This window comes from Sapajus apella, unplaced genomic scaffold (assembly GCF_009761245.1).
Source record: "Sapajus apella isolate SASKATOON/1434 unplaced genomic scaffold, GSC_monkey_1.0 scaffold47, whole genome shotgun sequence".
NCBI classification, from domain to species: Eukaryota; Metazoa; Chordata; class Mammalia; order Primates; family Cebidae; genus Sapajus; species Sapajus apella.
This window is the reverse complement of record NW_022436987.1, coordinates 5203849-5230622: the sequence shown is the minus strand read 5'-3', so window position 1 is coordinate 5230622 and position 26774 is coordinate 5203849. Positions and strand designations below refer to the sequence as shown.

General features: G+C 38.4%; 1 protein-coding gene across 2 annotated transcripts in view; it reads left to right on the top strand.

The window, feature by feature from the left end:
- Positions 1 to 26774, top strand: part of SBF2 (SET binding factor 2) — a 479501-nt gene that overhangs the window by 375011 nt on the left and 77716 nt on the right. For both annotated transcript variants that reach the window (XM_032241013.1, XM_032241012.1), the window contains exons 18-22: positions 16486 to 16656; positions 17898 to 18160; positions 20894 to 21066; positions 21979 to 22052; positions 24471 to 24666. In XM_032241013.1, the coding sequence (XP_032096904.1) occupies positions 16486 to 16656; positions 17898 to 18160; positions 20894 to 21066; positions 21979 to 22052; positions 24471 to 24666 (877 nt within the window). The remainder of the gene's footprint in view (positions 1 to 16485; positions 16657 to 17897; positions 18161 to 20893; positions 21067 to 21978; positions 22053 to 24470; positions 24667 to 26774) is intronic.

The window sequence follows — 26774 nt, the reverse complement described above, 5'->3', positions numbered from 1 at the left end:
TAAATAAAGAAGTTATTTTCTATTTAATTTTTATTTGATATGTAATAACCACATTTTAAAATGTTTTCTAATTTAAGGCTTTTTAGTTAATACACATTTCAGAAATGTAAAGATTACAGTTTATTATAAAAACAGGTTCCTGTTCTTTTATGATGTACTTTTCAGACAATTATGTTGAACTCTTTAGAGGTTTCTTTTGGTATTTGGCTTAGCATTTCTAAGTAATATACTTTTACTGCTGTTTCTTAATTTTACAATGTTAGACATTATGAATTGACTTGGAATATGAAGATTTAGGTCTCTTACCCCTACCCATCCTCTTATAAATTTCTCCTTTCTTCCTTTCCATGCACACACATGCCCCACCTATTAAGAAGTCCAATGTCATTCTGATTTATAATCCTTTGTATGTTTCCATTTTTATGTCTGTGCATCCTTATAAGATTTCCCTTTATGGATTAAGTGTTTATAATGATATGCCTTGATGTAGGTCTTTTTCATTCATTGTGCTAGGCATTAGATGGCTCTTTCATTTTGAAAATCTGTGCACTCTAGTTCTGGAAAATATTAAAATATTTGATTATTTTTTCGTCTCAATTTTTTTTTTTGTTTTGTTTCTCTTTCTTGAACTCCTAATAGCTGGATACTAATAGGACTAATACTCCAATTTTTTCCAAACATTTTGTTGTAAAACTTTTCAAGCATACAGAAAAATTGAAAAAAATTTCACAGTGAACATCCGTCAACCTGCTATTTGGAGTCTAGCATTAACATTTTTTTCTGTCTTTTCTTTATATAAACCTATTCATTTATTAATCCATTTTAATTTTTAAGTATTTCAAGTAAATTATAGTCATTATGTAATTTCATTATTCCAGTGTCCATATCATTTACTAGAGTTTGTAACTAGAATTGTAGCTAGGGTTTACATTTTCTTCTTTTGAGATAAAATTTACATGCAGTGAAATGTATAAAACTTATGTGTGCATTTTATTAAGTTTTTTAGTAGCTTTATTAAAGTATAATTGTAACATGCAGTAAACTGTACATGTTTAACTTTACAGTCTGATGAGTTTTGACGTATGTGTACAACCAGGGAGCCATCACCACAATCAGTATAGTAAATGTATGTGTCACTCCCAAAATTCCCTCATGTCCCGTTGTATTCTCTCCATTCTACCCATCTCCAGTTTGCACCTCACCCCAGCCCCATTGATCTGCTGTCACTACAGATTAGTTAGCATTTACTAGAGTTAGGTATAGATGTAATTATACATTATTGTGATCTTTTTGTTGTAGTTTTTCACTCAGCATAATAATTTTCTGATTCATTTATGTTGAACATATCAATAGTTCATTTTTTGCCAGGCGCAGTGGCTCACACTTGTAATCCCAGCACTTTGGGATGCTGAGGTGGGTGGATCATGAGGTCAGGAGTTCAAGACCAGCCTGGCCAATATGATGAAACCCCATCTCTACTGAAAATAAAAAAATTAGCTTGGTGTGGTGGCATGCACCTGTAGTCCCAGCTGCTTGGGAGTCTGAGGCAGGAGAATCGCTTGAACCCAGGAGGCAGAGGTTGCAGTGAGCCAAGATCGAACCACTGCACTCCAGCCTGGGTGACTGAGCAAGATTCTGTCTCAAAAAAAAAAAAAAGTTAATTTCTTTTTATTGCTAAGTAGTATTCTGTGATATAAATATACCACAATTTGTTAATCCACTAACCTGTTGGCAAAAATTTTGGTTGTTTCCAGATTTTGATTATACAGATAAAGCTACTATGAATAGTTGTATGCAAGCTTTATATGGATATATATTTCATTTTTTCTTGGGCAAATACCTGGGAATGAAATGGCTAGATCATATAGTAAGTATATGTTTAACTCTTTAAGAAGTAAAGAAAGCTTAAAAAACACTTTTTTTTTTTTTTCTTTTTGAGACAGAGTCTCGATCTGTCACCCAGGCTGGAGTGCCATGGCGTGATCTTGTCTCACTGCAACTTACGCCTCCTGGATTCAAGCCATTGTTCTGCCTCAGCCTTCCAAGTAGCTGAGACTACAGGCATGTGCCACCACAGCTGGCCAACTTTTGTATTTTAAGTAGAGACAAGGTTTCACTATGTGGCCAGGTAGGTTGTGAACTCCTGACCTCAAGTGATCCACCCACCTCAGCCTCCCAAAGTGCTGGGATTATAGGCATGAGCCTTCACACCCAGCCAAAAATTCCTTTATTGCTGCCATTTTCTGTTTTCTTTTTTTTTTTTTTTTTTTTTTTTTTTTGAGATGGAGTTTCACTCTTGTTGCCCAGGCTGGAGTGCAATGGCGCGATCTCAACTCAGTGCAACCTCTGCCTCCTAGGTTCAAGTGATTCTCCTGCCACAGCTTCCTGAGTAGCTGGGATTACAGGCATGCACCACCACACCCAACTAATTTTGTATTTTTAATAGAGATGGGGTTTCTTCATGTTGGTCAGGCTGGTCTCGAACTCCTGAACTCAGGTGATCTGCCCGCCCTGGCCTCCCAGAGTGCTGGGATTACAGGCAGGAGCCACCGCACCTGACCTGTCATTTTATATTCTTTCCAGCAGTGCATGAGAGTTCCAGTTACTCCACATCCTCATGTCAGCGTTTTTCATTTTAGCTATTCTAATAGATATGATGTAGTACATTATTGTGATTTTCATTTTCATTTCTCTAATGACTAATAATATTGAGTATCTCTGCATGTTCATGTTTGCTATCAATATATCATCTCTGATGAAATGCCTATTCACATATTTAGCCTTTTTAATTTATTTTTTAATTTTTTTCTTTAACCTTTAAGTTCAGGATTACATGCAGGATGTACACAGGTTTGTTTCATAGGTAAATGTATGCTATGGTAGTTTACTGCACAGATTATGCCATCACCTAGGTATTAAGCCCAGCATCCGTTAGCTATTCTTCCTGATGCTCTCCCTTCTCCCACCCACCTCTGACAGGCCCCAAGGTGTGTTGTTCTCTCCTATGTGTCCATGTGTCCTCATCATTCAGCTCCAACCTATAAGTAAGAACATGCAGTTTACTGTTTCTGTGTTAGTTTGCTGAGGATAATAGCTTCCAGCTTCATCCATGCCCTATGAAGATCATGATCTCATTCCTTTTCATGGCTACATAGTTTCCATGGTGTATATATACCACACGTTCTTTATCCAGACTATCATTGATGGGTATTTGGGTTGATTCCATGTCTTTGCTATTATTAACAATGCTGCGATGAACATATACATGCATGTATCTTTATAATAGAATGATTTACGTTCCTTTTAGTATATATCCAGTAATGAGATTGCTGGGTCAAATGGTATTTCTGCCTCTAGAACTTTGAGGAGTCACCACACTGTTTTCCACAAGGGTTGAACTCATTTACACTCCCACCGACAGTGTAAAAGTGTTCCTTTACTGTGCAACCTCACCAGCATCCGTTGTGTTTTGACTTTAATAATTGCCATCCTGACTGGTGTGAGGTGTACCTCATTGTGGTTTTGATTTGCATTTCTCTAATGATCAGTGATGTTGAGCTTTTTATTCATATGTTTGTTGGCCATATGTATGTCTTCTTTTGAGAAGTGTCTGTTCATGTCCTTTGCCTACTTTTTAGTGGGATTGTTGTTTTTTTCCTTGTAAATTAATATTTAAGTTCCTTGTAGACTCGGATATTAGACCTTCATCAGTTGGATAGATTGCAAAAATTTTTTCCCATTCTGTAGGTTGTCTGTTCACTCTGATGATAGTTGCTTTTACTGGGCAGAAGCTCTTTAGTTTAATTAGATCCCATTTGTCAGTTTTTGCTTTTGTTGCAGTTGCTTTTGGCGTTTTGATTATGAAATCTTTGCCCATTCCTATATCCCAATAAATATTGCCTAGATAGATTTTCTTCTAGGGTTTTTTATAGTTTTGCATTTTACATTTAAGTTTTTAATTTATCTCGTTAATTTTTGTATAGGGTGTAAGGAAGAAGTCCAGTTTCAGTTTTTTGCATATGGCTAGCCAGTTCTCCAAGCACCATTTATTAATAGGGAATCCTTTCACCATTGCTTGTTCTGCAAGGTTTGTCAATGATCAGATGGTTATAGGTGTGCAGTCTTATTTTTGAGTTCTATATTCTGTTTCATTGGTCTATGTATTTGTTTTTGTACCAATCCCATGCTGTTTTGGTTTCTGTACCCTTGTAGTATAGTTTGAAGTCAGGTAGCATGATGCCTATCCAGCTTTGTTCTTTTTGCTTAGGATTGTCTTGGCTATTCAGGCTCTTTTTTGGTTCCATGTGAATTTTAAAATAGTTTTTTTCTAATTCTGTGAAGAATGTTAATTGTAGTTTAATGGGAATAGCATTTAATCTATAAATTACTTTGGGCAGTATGGCCATTTTCACAGTATTGATTCTTCCAATATATGAGCATGAAATGTTTTTCCGTTTGTGTTCTCTCTGATTTCTTTGAGCAGTGGTTTGTAGTTCTTCTTGAATAGGTCCTTCACTTGCCTTTTTAGCTTTATTCTTAGGTATTTTATTGTTTTTGTAGCAATTGTGAATGGGAATTCATTTATGATTTGGCTCTCTGCTTGCCTGTTGTTGGTATATAGGAATGCTAGTGATTTTTGCATGTTAATTTTGTATCCTGAGACTTTGCTGAAGTTGCTTATCAGCTTAAAAAGCTTTTAGGTCGAGACAGTGGGGTTTTCTAGATATAGGACCATTCCATCAGCAAACAAAGATAATTTGACTTCCTCTCTTTCTATCTGAATATCCTTTATTTCTTTCTCTTGCATGATTACCCTGGGCCAGAACGTCCAATACTATGTTGAGTAGGAGCAGTGAGAGAGGCCATCCTTGTCTTGTTCCAGTATTCAAGGGGGATGCTTCCAGCTTTTGCCTATTCAATATAATATTGGCTGTGGGATTGTCATATATGGCTCTCATTATTAGGAGGTATGTTCCTTCAATACCTAGTTTTATTTTTACAATTTTTAACATGAAGTGATGTTGAATTTTATCAAAGACCTTTTCTGCATCTATTGAGATGATCATGTGGTTTTTGTCTTTAGTTCTGTTTATGTGGTAAATTGCATTTATTGATCTGCATATGTTGAACCAAGACTAGCTTGGCCAACATGGCAAAACCCTGTCTTTACTAAAAATACAAAAATTAGCCAAGCATGGTGGGATGCACCTGTAATCCCAGCTACTTGGGAGAGTGAGCAAGAACCACTTGAACCCAGGAGGCGGAGGTTGTAGTGATCTGAGATCGTGCCACTGCACTCCAGCCTGGCTAACTGAGCAAGATTCTGTTTCCAAAAAAACCCCACAAATTTTCAGTAAATGCTTATGGATAAATTTTTGTTTGTTTATTTCTAAACTTAGATTTAAGAATAATTTAATAGTGAATCAAATGTGTTTTAAAATTTATAAGTTCATAAAGATACTAATTTTTTTATTTTGAGATGGAGTTTCACTCTTGTTACCCAGGCTGGAGTGCAATGGCGTGATCTCGGCTCACCTCAACCTCCGCCTCCTGGGTTCAAGCAATTCTCCTGCCTCAGCCTCCCGAGTAGCTGGGATTACAGGCACGCGCCACCAGGCCCAGCTAATTTTTGTATTTTTAGTAGAGACGGGGTTTCACCATGTTGACCAGGATGGTCTCGATCTCTTGACCTAGTGATCCACCTGCCTCGGCCTCCCAAAGTGGTGGGATTATAGGTATGAGCCACCGCGGCCGGCCAAAGATACTAATTTTTAAAAACCGAACTAATTGGTTACCTGTGGTAGACACTAGAAAAACAACTTATTGTTTTTAATAGAGTTAAATGAAGGGATAGAATCAAGTATTTATCCTGCTTTTCCAATACAGACTATGGATGTGGTTCACCAACAGTTGATAAGGTTTCTCTTTATAGAAATACTCTAATAAGTGAGGAAGTAATGGTAGAATTAGAATATCACAATTTTACAACTTCTTTTTTTTTTTTTTTTTTTTTTTTTTTTGAGACGGAGTTTCACTCATGTTACGTTACCCAGGCTGGAGTGCAATGGCGCGATCTCGGCTCACTGCAACCTCCGCCTCCTGGGTTCAGGCAATTCTCCTGCCTCAGCCTCCTGAGTAGCTGGGATTACAGGCAGACACCACCATGCCCAGCTAATTTTTTGTATTTTTAGTAGAGACAGGGTTTCACCATGTTGACCAGGATGGTCTCCATCTCTTGACCTCGTGATCCACCCGCCTTGGCCTCCCAAAGTGCTGGGATTACAGGCTTGAGCCACCGCGCCCAGCCTACAACTTCTAATTATTAACATCTGGCTTTGGCAATCAGCATCCTCTAACATAACAAAAGGAAAGATAAACAGACGTGCCTGTGAGTCCTACCCCTCAGGGTAGTAGTGTCTGAAGTATTCTTGCCACAGGAGCCTAAATCTGATAAAGTGTCTAGATTCAACTACTAATACATAGGAAAACATAAGAGGACAAAAGAAATGTGTCAGATGACACCACTGGCGTGCAATCAGACTGATGGAAACTTTATAGGACAATAGGACAAATGATCCAGTTTCTTCAACAAACAAATTGCAAGTGGAAAAAGAAACTAGAATAAAATTGATGCTAGCAATATAGAAACTAATGGTAGCATATAGACCTTATTTGACTCCTACTTGAGTTAAGCAGACTGATTCTAAAAATAACCAGAAAAACAAAAACTTTTTTACATTTAAAAAACAATCGTAAATTTGAGCAATGACTAGATATTTGATATTAAAGAATTATTTTTATTGATACATAACTATACATTTTATTGGGTACATGTGATATTTTGATACATGTATACAGTGTGTATTGATCAAATCAGGGTAATTAGAATATCCATCACCTCAAACATTTGTCATTTTTTTGTGTTGGGAACATTTGAAATCTAGGTATTCTGAAATATGCAATAAATTATTGTTAACTGTAACTACCTACTGTGCACTAGAACTTATTCCTTCTAACTGTATTTCTGTACCCATTAACCAACATCTCTTTATTCCCCCTCTCCAGTTACCCTTTCCAGCTCCTTGGAACCATCATTCTATTCTTCCATTAGATGAACTTTTTTTGCTCCCACATATGCGTGAAAATGTGATATTTATTATTGTGTGCCTGGCTTATTTCATTTAACATAATGACCTTCAGTTCCATCCATGTTGTTGCAAATGACAGGATTTCATTCTTTTTTATGGCTGAATATTATTTCACTATGTATATATACCATGTTTTTTTTTTTTTAATCCACTCATCTGTTGATGGGCATTTAGGCTTATTCCATATCGTGGCTATTGTGAATAGCACTATAATAAATGTAATCTCTTCAATATAATAGTTTTCTTCCTTTTGAATATATATCCAGCAGTGGTATGGTAGATCTATTGTTAGTTTTTTGAGGAATCTCACTACTGTTTTTGTGTAATGGCTATACTCATTCACATTCCCATCAATAGCAGACAAGCATTCTCCATTCTCTGTGTCTCCATTCTCTGAGAGACAAGCATCTCTCCATTACTGGCATCTGTTACTTTTTCTTTTTTTGATAATAGCCACTTTAACTGGGACAAAGTGATATCTCTTTCTGTTTTTTAATTTTTAATTTTTGGGGGTACATAGTAGGTACATATATTTATGGAATACGTGAAATGTTTTGATACAAGCATGCACTGTGTAATAATCACTTTATGGAATTTTTTTTTTTGAGGTGGAGTTTCACTCTTGTTGCCCAGGCTGTAGTGTAGTGGTGCAATCTCGGCTAACCACAGCCTCTGCCTCCCAGGTTCAGGTAGCTACAATTACAGGCATGCGCCACCACGCCCAGCTAATTTTGTATTTTTAGTAGAGACAGGGTTTCTCCATGTTGGTCAGGCTGGTCTGGAACTCCTGACCTCAGGTGATCTGCCTGCCTTGGCCTCCCAAAGCACTGGGATCACAGGCGTGAGCCACCACACCTGGCTTTCCAATTACACTCTTTTAGTTATTTTTACAATGTACTATTAAACCATTATTTACTACAGCCACCCTGTTGTGCTATCAAATACTAGTCTTCTATTTTTTGTTCCTATCTCATTGTGGTTTTGATTTATATTTCCCTGATGTTTAGTGATGCTGAGCATTTTTTAATATGCCTGTTGACCTGTTTTTATGTCTTCTTTTAAGAAATGTCTGCTCAATCATTTGCCCATATTTTTTAGTCAATTTTTTTTTCTGTTGAGTTGCTTGCATTCCTTGTATACTCTGGTTATTAATCCCTTGTTGGATGGATAGTTTGTAAATATTTTCTCCCATTTTGTAGGTTGTTTATTTAGTTTGCTGATTGTTTCTTTTGCTGTGCAGAAACTTTTTAGCTTGATGTAATCTCATTTGTCTATTTTTGCTTTTGTTGCCTGTGCTTTCGAAGTCTTGCCCAAGAAATGTTTGCCCAAACCAATGTCCTGCAGCATTTCTCCAATATTTTCTTCTAGTAGTTTCATAGTTTCAGGTCTTACATGGAAGTCTTTAATTCGTTTTCGTCTGATTTTTATATATGGTGAAAGATGAGGGTCTAGTCTCATTTTCCTACATAGGGAGATCCAGTTTTCCCAACGCCATTTATTGAAGAGACTGTTATTTCCCCAGTATCTGTTCTTGGCACCTTTGTGGAAAATCAGTTGGCTACGCATACATAGATTTATTTCTGGGTTCTCAATTCTGTTGTCTTAATTAATGAGTCTGTTTTTATGCCAGTGCCATGCTGTTTTGGCCTTATAGTATATTTTGAAGTCAGATAGTGTGATGCTTTCAGTTTTGTTTTTTTTTGTTTGTTTGTTCAGTATTGCTTTGGCTACTCAGGGTCTTATGTGATTCCATATGAATTTTAAGATTGTTTAGGGCAGGACTTCCTGATATTAAAGAATTATTGTTTTTTTAAAATAATAGAATACAAAATATCTACATGAAATAATTTCTTATTAGAAAAATAACCAGTATGCAATAATCCCAAAATGCTTATTGGTACAGATAACAATGAGAATTACCACATTTATTGGGACCCGTGTCAAGTACTTCCAGGCCGTACTAAATAGTACTGAAACCAATAACCAATAGTTGGCAGTTGATATATGTGATAACGTTTACACAACATTGCTTATAATAGCAAATAGTTGGAAATAATACAAATGTCTATTAACAGGAGGAATAAAATGCTGTATATTCATTCTGTGGAATTTTATACAATAGTTAAATTGTGCAGTAATTGAAAAACTAAACTCTATAAGCCAAACTGGCTGGGTTCAAATCCCATCTCTGGCTCTGTCACTTCCTATCAGTGTTCCCTTGAGCAAGCTATTTAACTTCTTTTTGCCTCAATTTCCTCATTTTTAAACAGGGGAAATAATAGAACTTATCTTAATGGGTCATAAGATTGTTGTGAGGATTAACTGAGTCAATATTTATTTATTTATTTATTTAGAGACGGAGTCTTGCTCTGTCGTTCAGGCTGGAATGCAGTGGCACGATCTCAGCTCACTGCACCCTCCACCTCTTGGGTTTAAGCAGTTCTCTGCCTCAACCTCCCAAGTAGCCGGGATTACAGACGCTTGCCACCATGCCTTGCTGATTTTTGTATTTTTAGTAGAGACAGGGTTTCACCATCTTGGCCAGGCTGGTCTTGAACTCCTGACCTCATGATCCCCCCATCTCAGCCTTCCAAAGTCCTGGGATTACAGGCATGAGCCACCACGTTCGGCATCAATAAATATTTATACTGAGAATGTATTATACTCAGTACAGGTTGGTTATTATAATTTTTTCTTTTTTTAAAGATTTTTTTGCAGAGATATTTCTAGTTGTCAGGTAATTCTCATTACCTGAATAAATATAACAACAGAATGCCTGAAAAACCAAGTTGTACAACTAAAGACCACATTTACTACTTGTATAAAGTTGTCCAGCCTAGACATCATAGTGAGACCCCCATCTCTACAAAAACTTTGTTTAATAATTAGCCAGGCATGATAGTGCATGCCTGTAGTCTCAGCCACTCAGGAGGCTCAGGTGGGGAGGATCACTTGAGCCCCAGAGGTTGAGACTGCAGTGAACCATGATCATGCCAACTGCACTGTAACCTGGGCAACAGAATGAGACCCTGCCTAAAAAAAAAAAAAAGAAAGAAAGATAAATTAAAACCTGCCAAAAATGGGAGAATTTAAATCAGATCTTATATTTTTGAGACTACTAAACGCAGGCAAAGGACTTGACAATAGTCTTGCATTTGATGCCTACGAATTTCTGGACCACAAAGGAAAAAAACTGACTTATCCTCTGAACTCTTAATATTTACTGAACTACTTAAGACAGAGAATCATTAGAAGGCTAAGTGGTTTAAAAACAGAGTTAAACCTGTAATCCCAGCACTTTGGGAGGCCGAGGCAGGCAGATCACGAGATCAGGAGTTCGAGACCAGCTTGACCAACATGGTAAAACCCCATCTCTACTAAAAATACAAAAATTAGCTGGGCGTGGTAGCGTAGGCCTGTAATCCCAGCTGCTCAGGAGGCTGAGGCAGGAGAATCGCTTGAACCTGGGAGGCGGAGGTTGCAGTGAGCTGAGATCATGCCACTGCACTCCAGCCTGGGTGACAGAGCCAGACTGCATCTCAAAAAATAATAATAATAAATACAGAGTTCAGCCGGGCCTGGTGGCTCATGGCTTTAATCCCAGAACTTTGGGTGGCTAAAGGTGGAGGATCACTTGAGCCCAGGAGTTTGATACCAGCCTAGGCAACAAAGTGAGGCACCATCTCTGCAAAAAATGCAGAAATTAGCCAGGCATGGTAGCATGTGCCTGTGGTCCCAGTTACACAGGAGGCTGAAACAAAAGGATTGCTTGAGCCGATGATGTTGAGACTGCACTGAGCCTTGTTTGTGCCACTGCACTGCATCCTGGGTAATGAGGCAAGATAAAGATAACTTCAGATAACTTCAGTCCTGTTATCTCAGCTACTGACATTTATAGAACCTGGCACATCAAGTGAACACTGGGTAGTGATGGTGGATGAATATACCTTTCTTTTTTTTTTTTTTTTTTTTTTGAGACAGAGTTTCGCTCTTGTTACCCAGGCTGGAGTGCAATGGCGCGATCTCGGCTCACCGCAACCTCCGCCTCCCGGGTTCAGGCAATTCTCCTGCCCCAGCCTCCTGAGTCGCTGGGATTACAGGCACGCGCCACCATGCCCAGCTAATTTTTTGTATTTTTAGTAGAGACGAGGTTTCACCATGTTGACCAGGATGGTCTCGATCTCTTGACCTCGTGATCCACCCGCCTCGGCCTCCCAAAGTGCTGGGATTACAGGCTTGAGCCACCGCGCCCGGCCCGAATATACCTTTCATGCAAAAATTTTATGCCTCAGTTTTCTGAGCAATCCAGAAGACATATAGACCTTTCTGAGTTTAAGGATACTTGCACTGTTCAATCACTGAGTATCAGGTAGTAAAAGGAAAAACTGTAGAAGATGCTCATAGTCACCCCTTTTAACTAAATGGATTACTCACTATTCTGTAAATCCCACTGACTAATGAACATAATACCCTAAATACTCATTGCTTATAGGCCATTCTCTTTCTGCTCTTGCTAACAGAGTTTTATGTTTACAAAAGCCAGTTGTGTTTTGTCCTGATTAGTTCTATAGTTTTGTTAGATATCACATAAATAGTTATATACATGAGAAGCATCAATAAAGGATAGAATAAAACCTGCAGTGTAACTTACACATTCTTCATGGACATATACAGGTAAAAACAAAATGGGAATGGTAATACCTAATTCATGATAGCAGTCACCTCTAGGATAGGAAAGAAATAGAATCAGGAGAGGTATACAGTGGACTTCAAATCTGTGTTGTACGTCCTTTGTTTAAAAAAAGAGAGAGGGAAGGACAAAGCACATGTGTTTAAGATTTGATAAAGCCAGGTTTTGGATATACATTTTTCCTGTTCCTGTCTTCCTTTTTATTTGTCTCTAAGACTAAACAAAACAGACTCCAAATTTCATCAGAAAATGCTCTAAAATTAATTATGAAAGTGATTTAATATTTGTACTTGGTCAGGCCAGGGCAGAATCACAGAAGGGCTTGCTAGCACCATCCCTGAATTGTGCAGTTAGTTAGGTACGCTTATACTCCGGGGACCAGAGCTAGTGAGGAAATCTCCAGCAATTTAGACAATGAGCCATGATGGAGTCTAGGCAGAAAAAAGTGATACTGCCCTCTGCTGGTCCTGAGAGCGCCCATCAGTGGAGTGGCACTGCCTATCCTCACTAAGGGACACAGTGCGTCTTGCTTGTGATTTACCAAAAAAGCAAGAAACCACAAAGAAAAAAGGTAAATTCCATGTCTAGAAAAATAATAATGTTTCAAGTATTTTGGGATTAATGATTTCCAACGCATGTATTAGGAGATCGTTTTATCTACAGGCACTTATTTTTTCTGTTTAGTAAAACCACTGCCACTATCACAGCACAGATGCCATAGCCATTTGTGTCTGTCTTGCCACCAAGTGTTTGTACTTTAGTCACTTCACCCTGCCGTAATTCTCACCTAGTAAAGAGGCTGTGCTGACCCTTTGGGCCACTATCACTCTGTCTTGCACCATTTTTCTTACTTGGAACATAAACAGTCCCACTTTTGTTCAAAATATTTAGATTAGTTTTTGCATATTCAACTCTTAGTTTGTGAGTAAACAGGAAGATACAGGCTGAATATCTGTAATTCAAAAATTTGGCCCACACTTAGTGACTTACTCCTATAATATCCCAGCGTTTTGGAAGGCCAAAGTGGGAGGGTAGCTTGAGGTCAGGAGTTCAAGACCAGCCTGGGCAACATAGTGAACCTCTATCTCAAAAAGCATTTTTTTTGTTTTGTTTTATTTTTTTGAGTCTTACTCTGTCACCCAGGCTGGAGTGCAGTGGCACGATCTCAGCTCACTACAACCTCTGCCTCCCTGGTTCAAGCGACTCTCCTGCCTCAGCCTCCCAAGTAGCTGGGATTACAGGCACCTGCCACCACACCCAGCTAATTTTTGTATTTTTAGTAGAGACGGAGTTTCACTATGTTGGCCAGGCTGATCTCGAACTCCTTACCTTCATGATCTGGCTATCTCAGCCTCCCAAAGTGCTGAGATTATAGGCATGCACCACGGCGCCTGGCCTCAAAAAACGTTTTTAAAAATTAGCCGGGCATGGCAGTACATGCCTGTAGTACCAGCTACTCAGGAGGTTAAGGTGGGAGGATCACTTGAGCCCAGGAGTTCTAGGCTGCAGTGATCCATGATTGTCATTAGCCTGGGTGACAGAGTGAGACCCTGTGTCCAAAAAGAAAAAAGAAAATTCAAGGCCAGGCGCAGTGGCTCAAGCCTGTAATCCCAGCACTTTGGGAGGCCAAGGCGGGCGGATCACGAGGTCAAGAGATCAAGACCATCCTGGCCAACATGGTGAAACCCTGTCTCTACTAAAAATACAAAAAAAATTAGCTGAGCCTTTAGGTGGCGCACCCCTGTAATCCCAGCTACCTGGGAGGCTGGGGCAGGAGAATTGCTTGAACCTGGGAGGCGAAGGTTGCAGTGAACCAAGATCGTGCCACTACACTCCAGCCTGGAGCCTAGTGACAGAGCAAGACTCTGTCTCCAAAAAAAAGAAAAAAGAAGATTCAAGATGCTCCAAAATTCTAAACTTCTAGCTGGCTGGCATGATACTCAGAAGAACTGTTCATTGGAGCATTTCAGATGTCAGATTTTTGGATTTAGCATGCTCAACCAGTAAATACAATGCAGATATTCCAAAATCTAAAACACTTCTGGTCCCAAGTATTTCAGATAATGGAACAGACGCTCAACCTGTAATGTCAACTCGGATGTGCCAAGGAAAGCAAATATATACCATCAGTGAGAAAAATGCTGAAGGAGAAGGCGGAGTTTCATTACACCCTCAGATTCCTGTACATCTCTGTTTTTTTTTTTCTGTTAAGTTTTAATAAAAGATTTATAATTAATAAATTTTTTGGTGTATTGATTATCCTAAAAGTACTTTGTTAGAATCTGATAAGGATTTGTTAAGAGCTCAGTTTTTTGGAGCTTATCTATATTAATATAATTTCAAGGCTCCAAAATTTTTAGAGCTGCTATTAATTATGTTATGCTGCATTTGTAAGAAATGGTACTGCCCTGATTGTACTCATGGTAAAGGCAGTTGAGAATTGTAGTTTTATCTCATTTGAATTTAGTGCCTTTAAAATCTCTTTCAGGCTCATGATGGTGGCTCACACCTATAATCCTAGCACTTTGGAAGGCTGAGGCAGGTAGATCACTTGAGCCCAGGAGTTTAAGGCCAGCCTGGGAAATATGGTGAAACCCCATCTCTACAAAAAAGTACAAAAGTTAGCTGGGTATGGTGGCACACACCTGTGGTCCCAGCTACTAGGAAGGCTGAGGTGGGAGGATTACTTGAGCCTGGGAGGTTGAGGCTGCAGTGAGCCATGATCGTACCACTGCACTCCAGCCTGGGTGACAAAGCCAGACCCTGTCTCAAAAAAAAAAAAAAAACTCAAAATAGGTTTGTGCAATGCTACTAAAGTAATTGTTAGTCCTTACAGGAGGAAAAAGTGCGCAATCCATGTCCCAAGTGTCTTCCTGCAGAGTATAGAAGGAGCTTGTGATTCAGTGTGTGTGGCTTCTGCTTACGCATTCTCAAAACCACACACATTTTGTTCATGATTTCCCATAGGTGGACAGTAACTGTTTCTTAAATAACCAGATAGGCATCATGAAATCCAACAATGAGCCTTGTGCACCTTTCCCTCAGAGAACTCTTGATTTTTGCTTCATAGCCATAACTTACAGCCACTTAATATGGAGAATTGAGGTTATAGCCAGTTACCTCAGCAGCCGTACACAGTCCTGTCTTGAAAGGGTCTTACACATGGCATGTGGGACACAGAGACTCTTCAAGGCAAAAATCACAACCATTTGGCTTCTAACTACACAAGTACTACATTTCGTGGTATGCATGGTATCTATTCCGGCTCTAAACCAAAAAGGAGATTAGCATATGTTGACCATATAGTTTTTACCAGATATCTTATATATCTGGTATGTGTCACTAAGAAATGAACCAATTTTTCTTGTGTAATTGTTACATATATAACCTTAGTAATCATCTTCAGTGTCCAACATTTCAAGAGAAGAGACTCACCTTATTAAATTGCTTCAAAAGAAAACTTATCAGAAACTTTAGTTCTACTCACAGAAAATAGATGAACTCAATTCCAAAGAATAAAATGGGCCAAAAAATGTTTATTGAAAATGGTACCTACTCTTTTTTTGAAAATAAGGAATTTTTAAAAATTTGAAACGTTCTTAACTCTTAGAGGTGAGAGCAGTGGTTATGGAAAAATGACTCAAGTCACCAGCTGAAATTTGGCAATGTAAATTATCTTTAAAATTTAAAATGCAATGTTATATAGACTTTTCTCAGAGGTTTCAAGGCAGAATATTACTTTGGGAAACAAAATCATAAAGTGAGGGAAAAACAGAAGTGCTATTTGGCAGTTAATGTGGTATTTAATTTATTTTTATTTACTTTCAATTCTTTTGGAAGACAATTTGGTGTTGTAAAAAGTGCAGGGACTTTGGAACTAAACAAACTTAAATATGTATGAAGTGCCTTCTAAATGCCTGCAGAGTTCATTTTCCTTCCCTCTGTTGTTAGTCATCTCTTAAGTTTACTCTTACTCTGAGGCCCAGCAGGAAGTCCTAGGAAGGAAGGATGTTTGGTTTTTGTTTATCTTCCCCTGCACAAATTTGGTTACCAGAAAACGCCCTTGAAGCCCAAGGCAGTATTCTAGAGAGTATGTGGGCCAGGCAGCAGCTTTGTTCGGGAGGTAATGAGCTGGAATGAGCAGTAGGAAGAGTGCAGTTCTCCTGAGTCCCTAATTCTTGATGTATCCTCATTCTGTGTATAAGGCCAAGCTGTAGGTTCACTCATATTTCAATTGCTGTCTCTTTAAAAAGAATACCCTAAACCCAAGAGGAAGAAATTTTAAATTACGTGGAGTTTTATGTTTATGTTGTGATGGATTTTATTATATGCCCTAATGGTAATAATTTTCACTAAATCTATAGTACCTTCTTTCCTATATTCTCTGATATAATAACAGCTTTGATTTTTAGCTGTTACTAAAATACCCATTTTGATTAAGTGACTGAGACTCTCAAGGATTCAATAGCAAGCCCACAGTTGCCAGTTAAAAAGTAGTAAGTTGCTGATTGCTAAGCCTGTACTACCAAAAGATATTCTTTAGAGAAATCCTTTGATCACATCTATGATTAACTGTGGCCACTGTGACCTTATGAACCGTTAAAATTCTGCCAGCACTGTGGTGATGTATTTTGTGTGTTCTCACAGAAACTTGCCCCTGGAGTCAGCCAGTTTGCTTACACATGTGTGCAAGACCACCCCATTTGGACAAATCAGCAGTTTTGGGAGACAACCTTTTACAATGCAGTGCAAGAACAGGTTCGCTCCCTTTATCTCTCAGCCAAGGAAGACAATCATCCCCCGCACCTTAAGCAAAAGGTAAGAGAGGAGAAAATAACGCTAATTGTGTGGGGTTAGGATTCTGACTTTAAGGAAACCAGATGTTCCCAGGGCGAAAAAAAAAAGAAAAAAATCTGGCTACTTCCTACCAGTGTATTTGGGTTTTATTTAGAGAGCCCTGTGATATCTTTCTTCTGTTGATTTCAGACATTATGTTTTTCCGTAATAACAATCTTAACACAGTTCTTCAGCACTAGGATTGTTTTAATCTAGTTTAATAAATAAGAATTTCCTGGAAATGATTATAGGAAATTGAATAGAAAGAACAAGCCTAAAATACCAGGCATACTTCCCTATGCAACTAACTTCCCTGGAGGAATGTCAAAGTTAATTGACTGCAAAATAAATTATAAATGTAAAACTTAGTAGTTCTATTCAGAAATATGCCAGTAATAAAGCTAGTCTTCTAGGAATATTCTATATGTTTTTCTATGTTTTATCAGCATAAAATACTTTTATGAAAAATTTCAAAAAAATTTAAAAATCAAGAAAAAGTATTTTAATTTGAAAGAGTATTCAGATTTCTATTTTTGGCAAGAAAAAAAAAACAGTAGTTTTAAATACTCTGAAATTTTAAAACCTCATTTACCAGCTCTCTGGTTTGAGGCAAGTCGTGTTACTTCACTATGCCTTATTTCCTCACTGGTAAAATGGATATGATTATTATGAGATTTTAGTGTCTAATATTATATAAAGTACATTGAAGAGTACCTGGCATGTAGTAATAAGTGTTAGAAATTATCATCCTCATGAATTGAACTTAAAGCAGCCTTAAAGGCTGATTATTATTGCACTCCAGAAATTATTGGGCTTTTGGGGTGCTTTTGATAGTTTTTTAAGCAGCTGTGATGTTAATATTGATACATCTCAGAAGCATTCACAGGGCAAACACATGTCACTGCTTCTTCAGCAGCCATTCTAAAGAATTCTATCCCTGAGCCAGCCCTAGGTTAGATATAAGTGAGACCATAGATGTACCAGCTCTTCACAAGCTGTAAGGTGCTTTGCTGCTGCATCCTGAGGTTTATCGCATAGTTCCACTCAAGGCCTGTTGGATCAGGGAAAAAAGACTAGGTTTTGTTTTGTGATTGTTATTTTTTTTTATGTTTTCCTTTTTGCTGTTACAGGTATTTAACAGAATAATTATTTAAAACATCCATGTTTGTTAAGTTCATCTGAAGTGATGGTTTTCTTTTGGATTGTGTTGCTTTATTTTTTAGGATAAACTTCCTGATGACCAATATCAGGAGAAAACAGCGATGGACCTGGCAGCTGAGCAACTACGCCTTTGGCCTACCCTGAGCAAGTCAACTCAGCAGGAGCTAGTGCAACATGAGGAAAGCACTGTCTTCAGTCAGGCCATTCACTTTGCAAACCTCATGGTGAACTTGCTAGTTCCACTCGACACAAGTAAAAACAAGCTCCTAAGAACATCAGCGCCAGGTGACTGGGAAAGTGGAAGCAACAGCATTGTCACAAACAGGTATCAAAATGTGAACACAGAGACCCTCCTCTGTCTCTTCTTGGAGCCAGATAATATTAAGCATTTTGGGCAATACTGCTGTACGTATTTCAAAAGTTAACCATTTTTCCTCGCCTTTGGACTTGCTCAGCTCTTCTCTATAAAAGATTTACTTCATCATACTATTCTTTACCACTTCCCACAGTCTCCTCTTTTTTATGACCTAATTTTCCAAACGTCTCACCCATTACTGGTCCAGCCGTTCAGTTACTATCTGCCAAAACAATTTACAGAAATCACTCCAAAAAAATTAGTGAGCACCTTCTTGCCAAAGTGGCTATTTGTTTCTCAGCCCTTCTTTTCCTCAGTCTTATAGTCATATCCTCAACTATGCTTTCCTCTCTACCCTCCGGTGACTTCTCATACCACTGAAACTAAAACCCAGTGATTACCATGGCCTATGAGGCCTAACAGGGTCTGTCCTATGGCTACTGCTCTGACACCCCTATTTCCTATCACTCTTCTATCAACCAAACTGGCCTCCCTGCTCATGCTAATCCTCAGACACTCCAGGCATATTCCTGCCTCAGATACTTTGTACTTGTATTTTCATTCTGGAATATTCTTACCCAAACAGTTCAAGAATCACTTCCTCATTTTATTTAGGTTTCTGTTCAAATGCAACTTGCCTCAAGAAGCCCTCCTGACTTCTGCATCTTAATAATACCTCTACCTGTCTTACTTTGCATTATTTTTCTTCCATGTCATTTTTTACAACCTGATTTATTTTCATGTGCTTTCTTATTATGTCTCCTTTGTCAGTTTTGTCCATTGCTGTATTACTAGTGTCTTTGCATGTAGTAGATACTCCATAAATATTTGATTCAACAAATGATAAAATGAGTGAATAAATGAACTGATCAACAGTAAATTCTAAAAATTGTATCCTTTTTAGGACTTCAGTGATGGGTGCTGCAACATCCTGGTAGTTCTTCTAGCTCTCATAAATTCTTCTCGTACTCCTTCAGGCAGCGCCTCTTCTCATTCTCAGTTCCTCTGCCAAGCTCTTCTTACTCTATGGAAAACTCATCTGCAAGCCTAAATTTCTGGCCTCAACCTTTTAATCTTGTTATCCTAGGCACTTCATTTTTGTCAGGAACACCTCAGAGTTTCTGGTCTTCCAGGCTAGACAACTTGGAATCAGCATGTCACACCATACAGTCAACTGCGCAGATCTCTTACCTCTGCCCATGTTGAGTTTCTAGTTCATCCTCTGGATACTTAATGGGAACAACATAGTCTGGCCCTTATCACTTCAAGCCCTAATTTTAACAGTCTGTTAGTTGTTTCCTTTTTTATCCCTCTTTCTACTGCCAAAAGAATCTTCCTGTAATGATGCTTTCCCATTCTTTCACTACTCATAATTCCACAACACTTTGCTTAATCAATACAGGACTTATCTGCTTGATTTGTAAGATATTCCTTAGCTGTCCCAGCTTTATCTCCATTGCCAGTGAAGTTCATCTCTATTATAACAAGCAATAACTGAATTTTATATTTCTTTTAAAGTTGTCATCAGGCCAGGCATGGGACTGATTGTCTTATAATCCCAGCACTTTAAGAGGCCAAAGTGGGAGGATTGCTTGAGGCCAGGAATTCAAGACCAGCCTGGGCAACATAATGAGACCCCATCTCTACGAAAAATGAAAATTAGCCAGGTGTGCTGGCACACACCTGTAGTCACACACCTGAGCCACTTGGGAAGCTGAGGCTGGAGAATCACTGCTGCAAGAGGATTTCTTGAGCCCAGGAGTTTGAGATTACAGCTAGTGTCACTGCGCCCTAGCCTGGGTGACAGAGTGAAACCCTGTCACTAAAATAAATAAATAAAAACAAATAATAATCAATATAGATGACAATGCTATCTCAAAGTCTGCATATTGGTGGCCATATGCTTTGCTTAGCTTTGCTTTAACAGTCTCTAACGCTGATGATTCAGCTAAAGTGGTTGGCTTTGCAGAAAAGAGAGGTGAGTAGGAACAGACAAATGCGTCTTTTCCCTGATTAGCAATCTGATGTGTTGAATAGTAAGAGCTGAATAAGCAACAAGGGGAGAGAATGACTTTTTACATCTGTTCCATTTCAATTTTGTTCCTTTCTCTTGCATGATTTTATCACCTATAGAAGAATGCTGGCTTCAAAGTGGCCAAATGGGTTGCAGTTTACTCAGGGAGTGATAAATCCTGGCAAGAGAAGGGTTCATAGGACAATTTGGTCCTTACATATGGAAGAATATGTTTGTTGCTGAGAAAAATTCTCTTACTTTGCCTTCCAGGGAACATGTTCCTCAGTTGCCAAGTTGCCAAAGATGGCCATGTTACTTTGTCTCCATGTAGTAATTAACTTGGGAGGACAGGTTGCTTTAGAAGGCCCAGATAGTCTATAATAAATGAGAGTCTTCTTTTGCTTTATTTTCTGTGGTTCCTGAGTTCCTTTTGGGAGAGTGATAAAAGGTATTCCTTACAGAAGGAAATCTGGGTCCAAAGGATAATGCCTGACAGTAGTTTCCAAATGTAGACAAGTAGAACATTGTGTTTTATCACTGTCACTTACCAAGGAATCATGGAGTTAAGTGAGCCTTCTACTTGAGTATGTATCTCTTTGAGCATGTTTCTATCACTATGTAAATTGATTACTATATAGTAGTCATTTGTTGCATTTGAGTACTGACCATCATTTCTTTCCTTGACTTAGTATTGCAGGAAGTGTAGCTGAGAGCTATGATACAGAGAGTGGGTTTGAAGATTCAGAGAACAATGACATTGCCAATTCTGTTGTGCGGTTCATTACCCGATTTATTGACAAAGTTTGTACAGAGAGTGGAGTTACTCAGGATCACATCAAGAGCCTTCATTGCATGATACCAGGTAATCAATTTTCAGACATTAGAGAATCAGAATGTTAGAGATTATTGAGTTTCAGCATAAAACCTGGCAATACATGTCTTCTATGTAGTTCAACCATGCTATTTACTTATTTTCTGATTTATTTTTTAAATGTTTTTAAACTGTAGTAAAATTTACGTATATAACATAAAATAATCTAAGTGTACAATTCAGTGGCATTAATTACATTTACAGTGTTGTGCAGCCATCACTATTATCTATTTATAAAACTTTTTTATCATCCCAAACACTCTACCCATTAAGCAGTAGCTCCTGTTTCCCCATCCCCCAGCCCCTGGTAACTTCTAATTTTCTGTCTCTGTAAAGTTGCCTGTCCTAGATATTAAATATCTAGATATTTTATACATATAATATCTAGATATTATATATATATAATATATATTATATATATAAAATTACTATTTTCTGTCTCTGTAAAGTTGCCTTTTCTAGATATATGAGTTGATTTAGATAATATTTGTACCTTTGTGTTTGACATATTTCACTTAGCATAATGTTTTCAAGGTTCATACATGTTGTGGCATGTATCAGAATTAAATTCCTTTTTATGGTTGAATAATTGTCCATGGTATAGCTATCTCACATTTTATCCATTCATCTGTTAATGGACATTTGAGTTGTTTCTCCCTCCCTTTTGGCTATAATAAGTAATAATACATGAATATTCACATATAAATATCTGTTTGAGTCCTTATTTTCATTTCTTTTGGTCATATACGTAGAAGCAGAATTGATGGATCATAATGGTAATTCTTTTTAACTTTTCTGAGGAACCACTAAACTTTAATTAATTTTTAATTCTAAAATACCTAGAATTTGTTTTTATTCTGCTTGTCTATGTTCTTTCATTTGGAATACTCTGACTCATCCTAGGAATTGTAGCTATGCACATTGAGACCCTAGAAGCAGTACATCGAGAAAGCAGAAGACTTCCACCTATACAGAAGGTAATAATTTCAAACTCCATGCTTTCAGGGTATAGCATCTCTTCTTAAAAACAAACAATAGAGTGGGGTGCAGTGGCTCATGCCTGTAATTCCAGCACTTTGGGAGGCCAAAGTGGGTGGATCACCTGAGATTGGGAGTTCGAGACCAGCCTGACCAACATGGAGAAATCCCATCTCCACTAAAAATACAAAATTAGCTGGATGTGGTAGTACATGCCTGTAATCTCAGCTACTCGGGAGGCTGAGGCAAGAGAATCACTTGAACCTGAGAGGCAGAGGTTGTGGTGAGCCAAGATTGCGCCATTGCACTCCAGCCTGGGCAACAAGACTGAGACTCCATCTAAAAAAAAAAATAGACTGCTGTGTTCCAGGAAAGTATGTTCACCTAACGTTTTACAGACACCAGCTCCAGTTTTAATGGTACATTAAAGTTTCAGAGGAGTTTGTCATATAGAACCTTATAAAAAGGATACTGAAATAGGAACAGAATCTTTCCTTGGATTCAACAAAGGAGCAATGATAACCTCTCCTTGAGTCTACTTTTATAGACAGGGCATAAATTAGGAACATTTCTAACCTCTAAGCCCAACCCAAGATTGTATACTGTGCCTACTTCCCCCACCCCCCACCCCCCAAAAAAAGGATTTAAGGCAATTATGAAAACCCCAAGTTCCCTGACTATACCTCCCAAGCAGCTGGAAAAATCTAGGAATAAAAATTCAGAGTCCTGGATGCAACCCCAGCCTCCTGAATTGGAGTACCCCAGGACATGGCCTGGGAATGTGTATTTTAACAAGGCTCTCAGATGATTATTTTGTAGTTAGTCTGGCACCAGTAGACTATGGTTCAGGTCCCTCTTGCCTATATAACAGAACTATTAAAAGCAAATTGAGGACAAGAGCCAAGGTTCATGCCTGTCATCCCATTTTGGGAGTCGGAGGCAGGCAGATGACTTGAGCCCAGGAGTTTGAGACCAGCCTGGGCAAGATGGTGAAACCCCATCTCTATAAAAAATAATTTGAAAGTTAGCCAACCGTGGTGTTGTGTGCCTATAGTCGCAGATACTCACGAGGCTGAGGTGAGAGGATCAGAGGTTGAGGCTGCAGTGAGTCAAGATCGTGTCATTGCACTCCAGCCTGGCTGACAGAGCAAGACCCAGTCTCATAAATAAATAAATTAATTAGTTAATTTGTTAAAAGGAGTGAGAAGAAGCTAGATACATAGGAAATATAATTCTGTCAAAAACCTGAGACACAGTGATCATTATACTTTGGCTTTACATTTAGCTCTAAACTCCCTAGAGCCAGCAAAAAGGATAGTACTGATTTATATAGTTTTTGTTGCTTAGTAAAAAATAAACATATTAAACTTTCAGGAGAGGTTTTTTTTTTTTTTCCCCCTTGCCCTAAACTCTTCAGAGGAATGTATTATGTGATTACTGAGTCAGCATTTCCTAAGTTGTGTAAATGTTCATTATGTGGCCAAGAAGGACAGGTCTTGTTAAAAGCTCATCCATATTTTTTTTCAGAAACTAAAGTAATAATGTCCAGATACTTTCAAAAGTAATAATGTTCTTTGTACAAGTTTGAGCATAAAAGAAATAGACGTACAAAGTGAAAGTCCTCTGCAGTCCTCCCCATACTTCTACAACCTTCACCCTTTACCATGATACCGTAGCCTTTAACAGTTTGGTTCATAGTCTTAAAATTCCTTTTCTTTTTCCAAAAATGGGATTATCATGTACATACTGGTTTCTGACTTGCTTTTTTCACTTACCAATGTGTTCCAGATACTTTTCTATGTTAACACATACAGATTTATGTCATTTTTTAAAGGTTACAAAAGGTTTCATTGAATGGATATTTCAGATATTTAAGCTATTTCCCAATGATTTTACTTCTACACAGTTCTGCAAAGAATCCTTTCACATTTGGATGTATAAACTTCATTTCTGCCTCTTACGAAATCAGCTTTCTCATGTGACTATCTGGGAAGTCTGGCTTAAGTTTTTTAGGTCTATATCTGAAAAGATAACTGTGGTCTAAGTATTAGAAACTCCACAAAAGTTGTGTTTAAAATACTTTCTCTAGTCAGGTATGGTGGTACATGCCTGTAATCCTAACCCATTGGGAGTCTGGGGCAGGAGGATTGCTTGAGGCCAGGAGTTTGAGACCAGGCTGGGCAGTGTAGCAGGACCCCATCTGTACAAAAAAATTTAAAAATCATCCAGGCATATTGGTGCATGCATGTAGTCCCAGCTGCTCAGGAGGCTGAGGTCAGAGGATCTTTTGAGCCCAGATGTTTGAGGCTGCAGTGAGCTATGATTACACTACTGTATTCTAGGCTGGGCAATAAAGCAAGACCCTGTCTCCAAAAATCAATCAGTCAACCAATCAGTCAACCTTTTTCTGTTGTAAGCCCAAGATTCTTAGACCTGCTCTGCTGCCAGGAGAAGAAATTATCTGTGAGGGTCTTCGAGTCTTGCTGGATCCTGATGGAAGAGAAGAAGCTACTGGAGGTCTTCTTGGAGGCCCTCAGCTCCTGCCAGCAGAAGGAGCCTTGTTCCTCACCACATACAGAATTCTCTTCAGAGGAACTCCTCATGATCAGTTAGGTATGCCATCAGAACATGGATATCTGTGTGGTACATGAGGTTTTGATTCCATCTGTGCACAGTGATTTGCAGATCATTTTAAACCCAAAGTAAGCTTTTTGCCACACGGGTATTTTGGGAGAATACTTTAGTCGGTCAAAGCTAATGATAATTTGGGTCATAGATTTTTATTTGAAGAACAAAGCATTATATTCTAAACAATAAATCAAGGGTTCATTTGCTGAAATAATTATAATTTCATGAGACAGAGTATTATAACCTAGGGATATGCACTCTATCTAACTGCTGAATATATCCCCTGCTGGTTTGTCCCAGCTTTCGGAGTGCTACAGTTAACTGTAAAACTAAGGTCTTGCAGACACGTGAACCTTTTTGCGGAAGGATATGCTAAGCATCACAAAGTTGTCCAGCACCAACTAATCCCACTTCCCTCTTACTCCATTCCAATTAACCCCAGTTCCCTTTTAGGAGACAACTCCTCTTGACTTGCTAAACTCCTGTACTTCTATTTTCTACTATTCAATATAACCTTCTATATTAGAAAAGAATAGCATGCCCTACCAGAAGTAATCTGCATTATCTTCTTAAATTCACTGTTGTCGGTATGTAAAATGCTCTTGTTGATGGGAAAAGCACATAATTAAGACTTTGGGCAAAACAACAGAACTCCAAGTCAAAGCTCAGTGACTTAAGTAAGTCACGTAACCTTTCTGGACTTTATTTTCCTCTTTTATAAAATTGGGAGATTGGGCTTTCATTGGTGATAATTCATTGGTTCTTAACATTGGCTGCATATTCGAATTATCTGGGAATCTTTAAAAAAAATACCAGTTTCTGGGCCCAACCCTCAAACAATTGAATTAGAATCTGAAGCAGTAGAAATAGGGAGACCCAGCCATCAGTGTATTTCTTTAGCCCCACAAGTGATTGTGATTGAGAGCCACTGGGCTAAATGATCACTAAGGTTCCTTTCTTCTCTGAAGTTATTTATTTAGAAGCATTTGATGAGTATGCACTCTGTGCTATGCATATGTTGGACAACAGAATTCATATGTATAAAATGTATTCTCTTTTAAATCTTAACAGTTGCATTATTCCTAGGTTGAATAGAATCAAGATGACTTAGTGTATCAGTCATAAAAGACTGCTTACCATATAATATGCAAAAAGTTTATAAAATTAAATAAGAAAAGATGAATTTGTAAGAATAGTACTGCTTATTTTGAAAAAGTGAAAGGAGAAAAAAATGTCTTAGCCAGCTCCTTCATATTACTGTACATAAATTGTATTTGAAAGCAAATGTAGGCCAGGCGCAGTGGCTCACACCTGTAATTCCAGCACTTTGGGAGGCCGAAGCGGGCGGATCATGGGATCAAGAGATCGAGACCATCCTGGCTAACATGGTGAAACCCTGTCTCCACTAAAAATATAAAAATTAGCTGGGTGTGGTGGTGGGCACATGTAGTCCCAGCTACTTGGGAGGCTGAGGCAGGAGAATCGCTTGAACCTGGGAGGCGGAGGTTGCAGTGAGCCAAGATCACACCATTGCACTCCAGCCTGGGTAACAGAGTGAGACTCTGACTCAAAAAAATAAAAATTAGAAAATTTTAAAAAAAAAAAAAAAGAAAGCAAATGTACTTTTAAAAGAAGCTATACAGTACTTATAATTTTTATGGTAGGACTTTTGTGAGATTAATGGCCATAAACATACATTTTGGACACATACACATGTGATACTTATGTGGTCATTTAAATTGCTGTAATTTATTTATTTTAAAGAAAACAAAGTAATGCTTAGTGTGAAATATATTGTGCTGGGCGCAGTGGCTCACGCCTGTAATCCCAGCACTTTGGGAGGCTGAGGCAAGCGGATCACCAGAGGACAGGAGTTCGAGACAAGCTTGACCAACATGGAGAAACCCCGTCTCTACCAAAAATACAAAATTAGCCGGGTGTGGTGGCGCAAGCTTGTAATCCCAGCTACTTGGGAGGCTGAGGCAGGAGAATCGCTTGAACCCAGGAGGCAGAGGTTGTGGTGAACCAAGATAGTGCCATTGCACTCCAGCCTGGGCAACAAGAACAAAACTCTGTCTCAAAAAATATATATA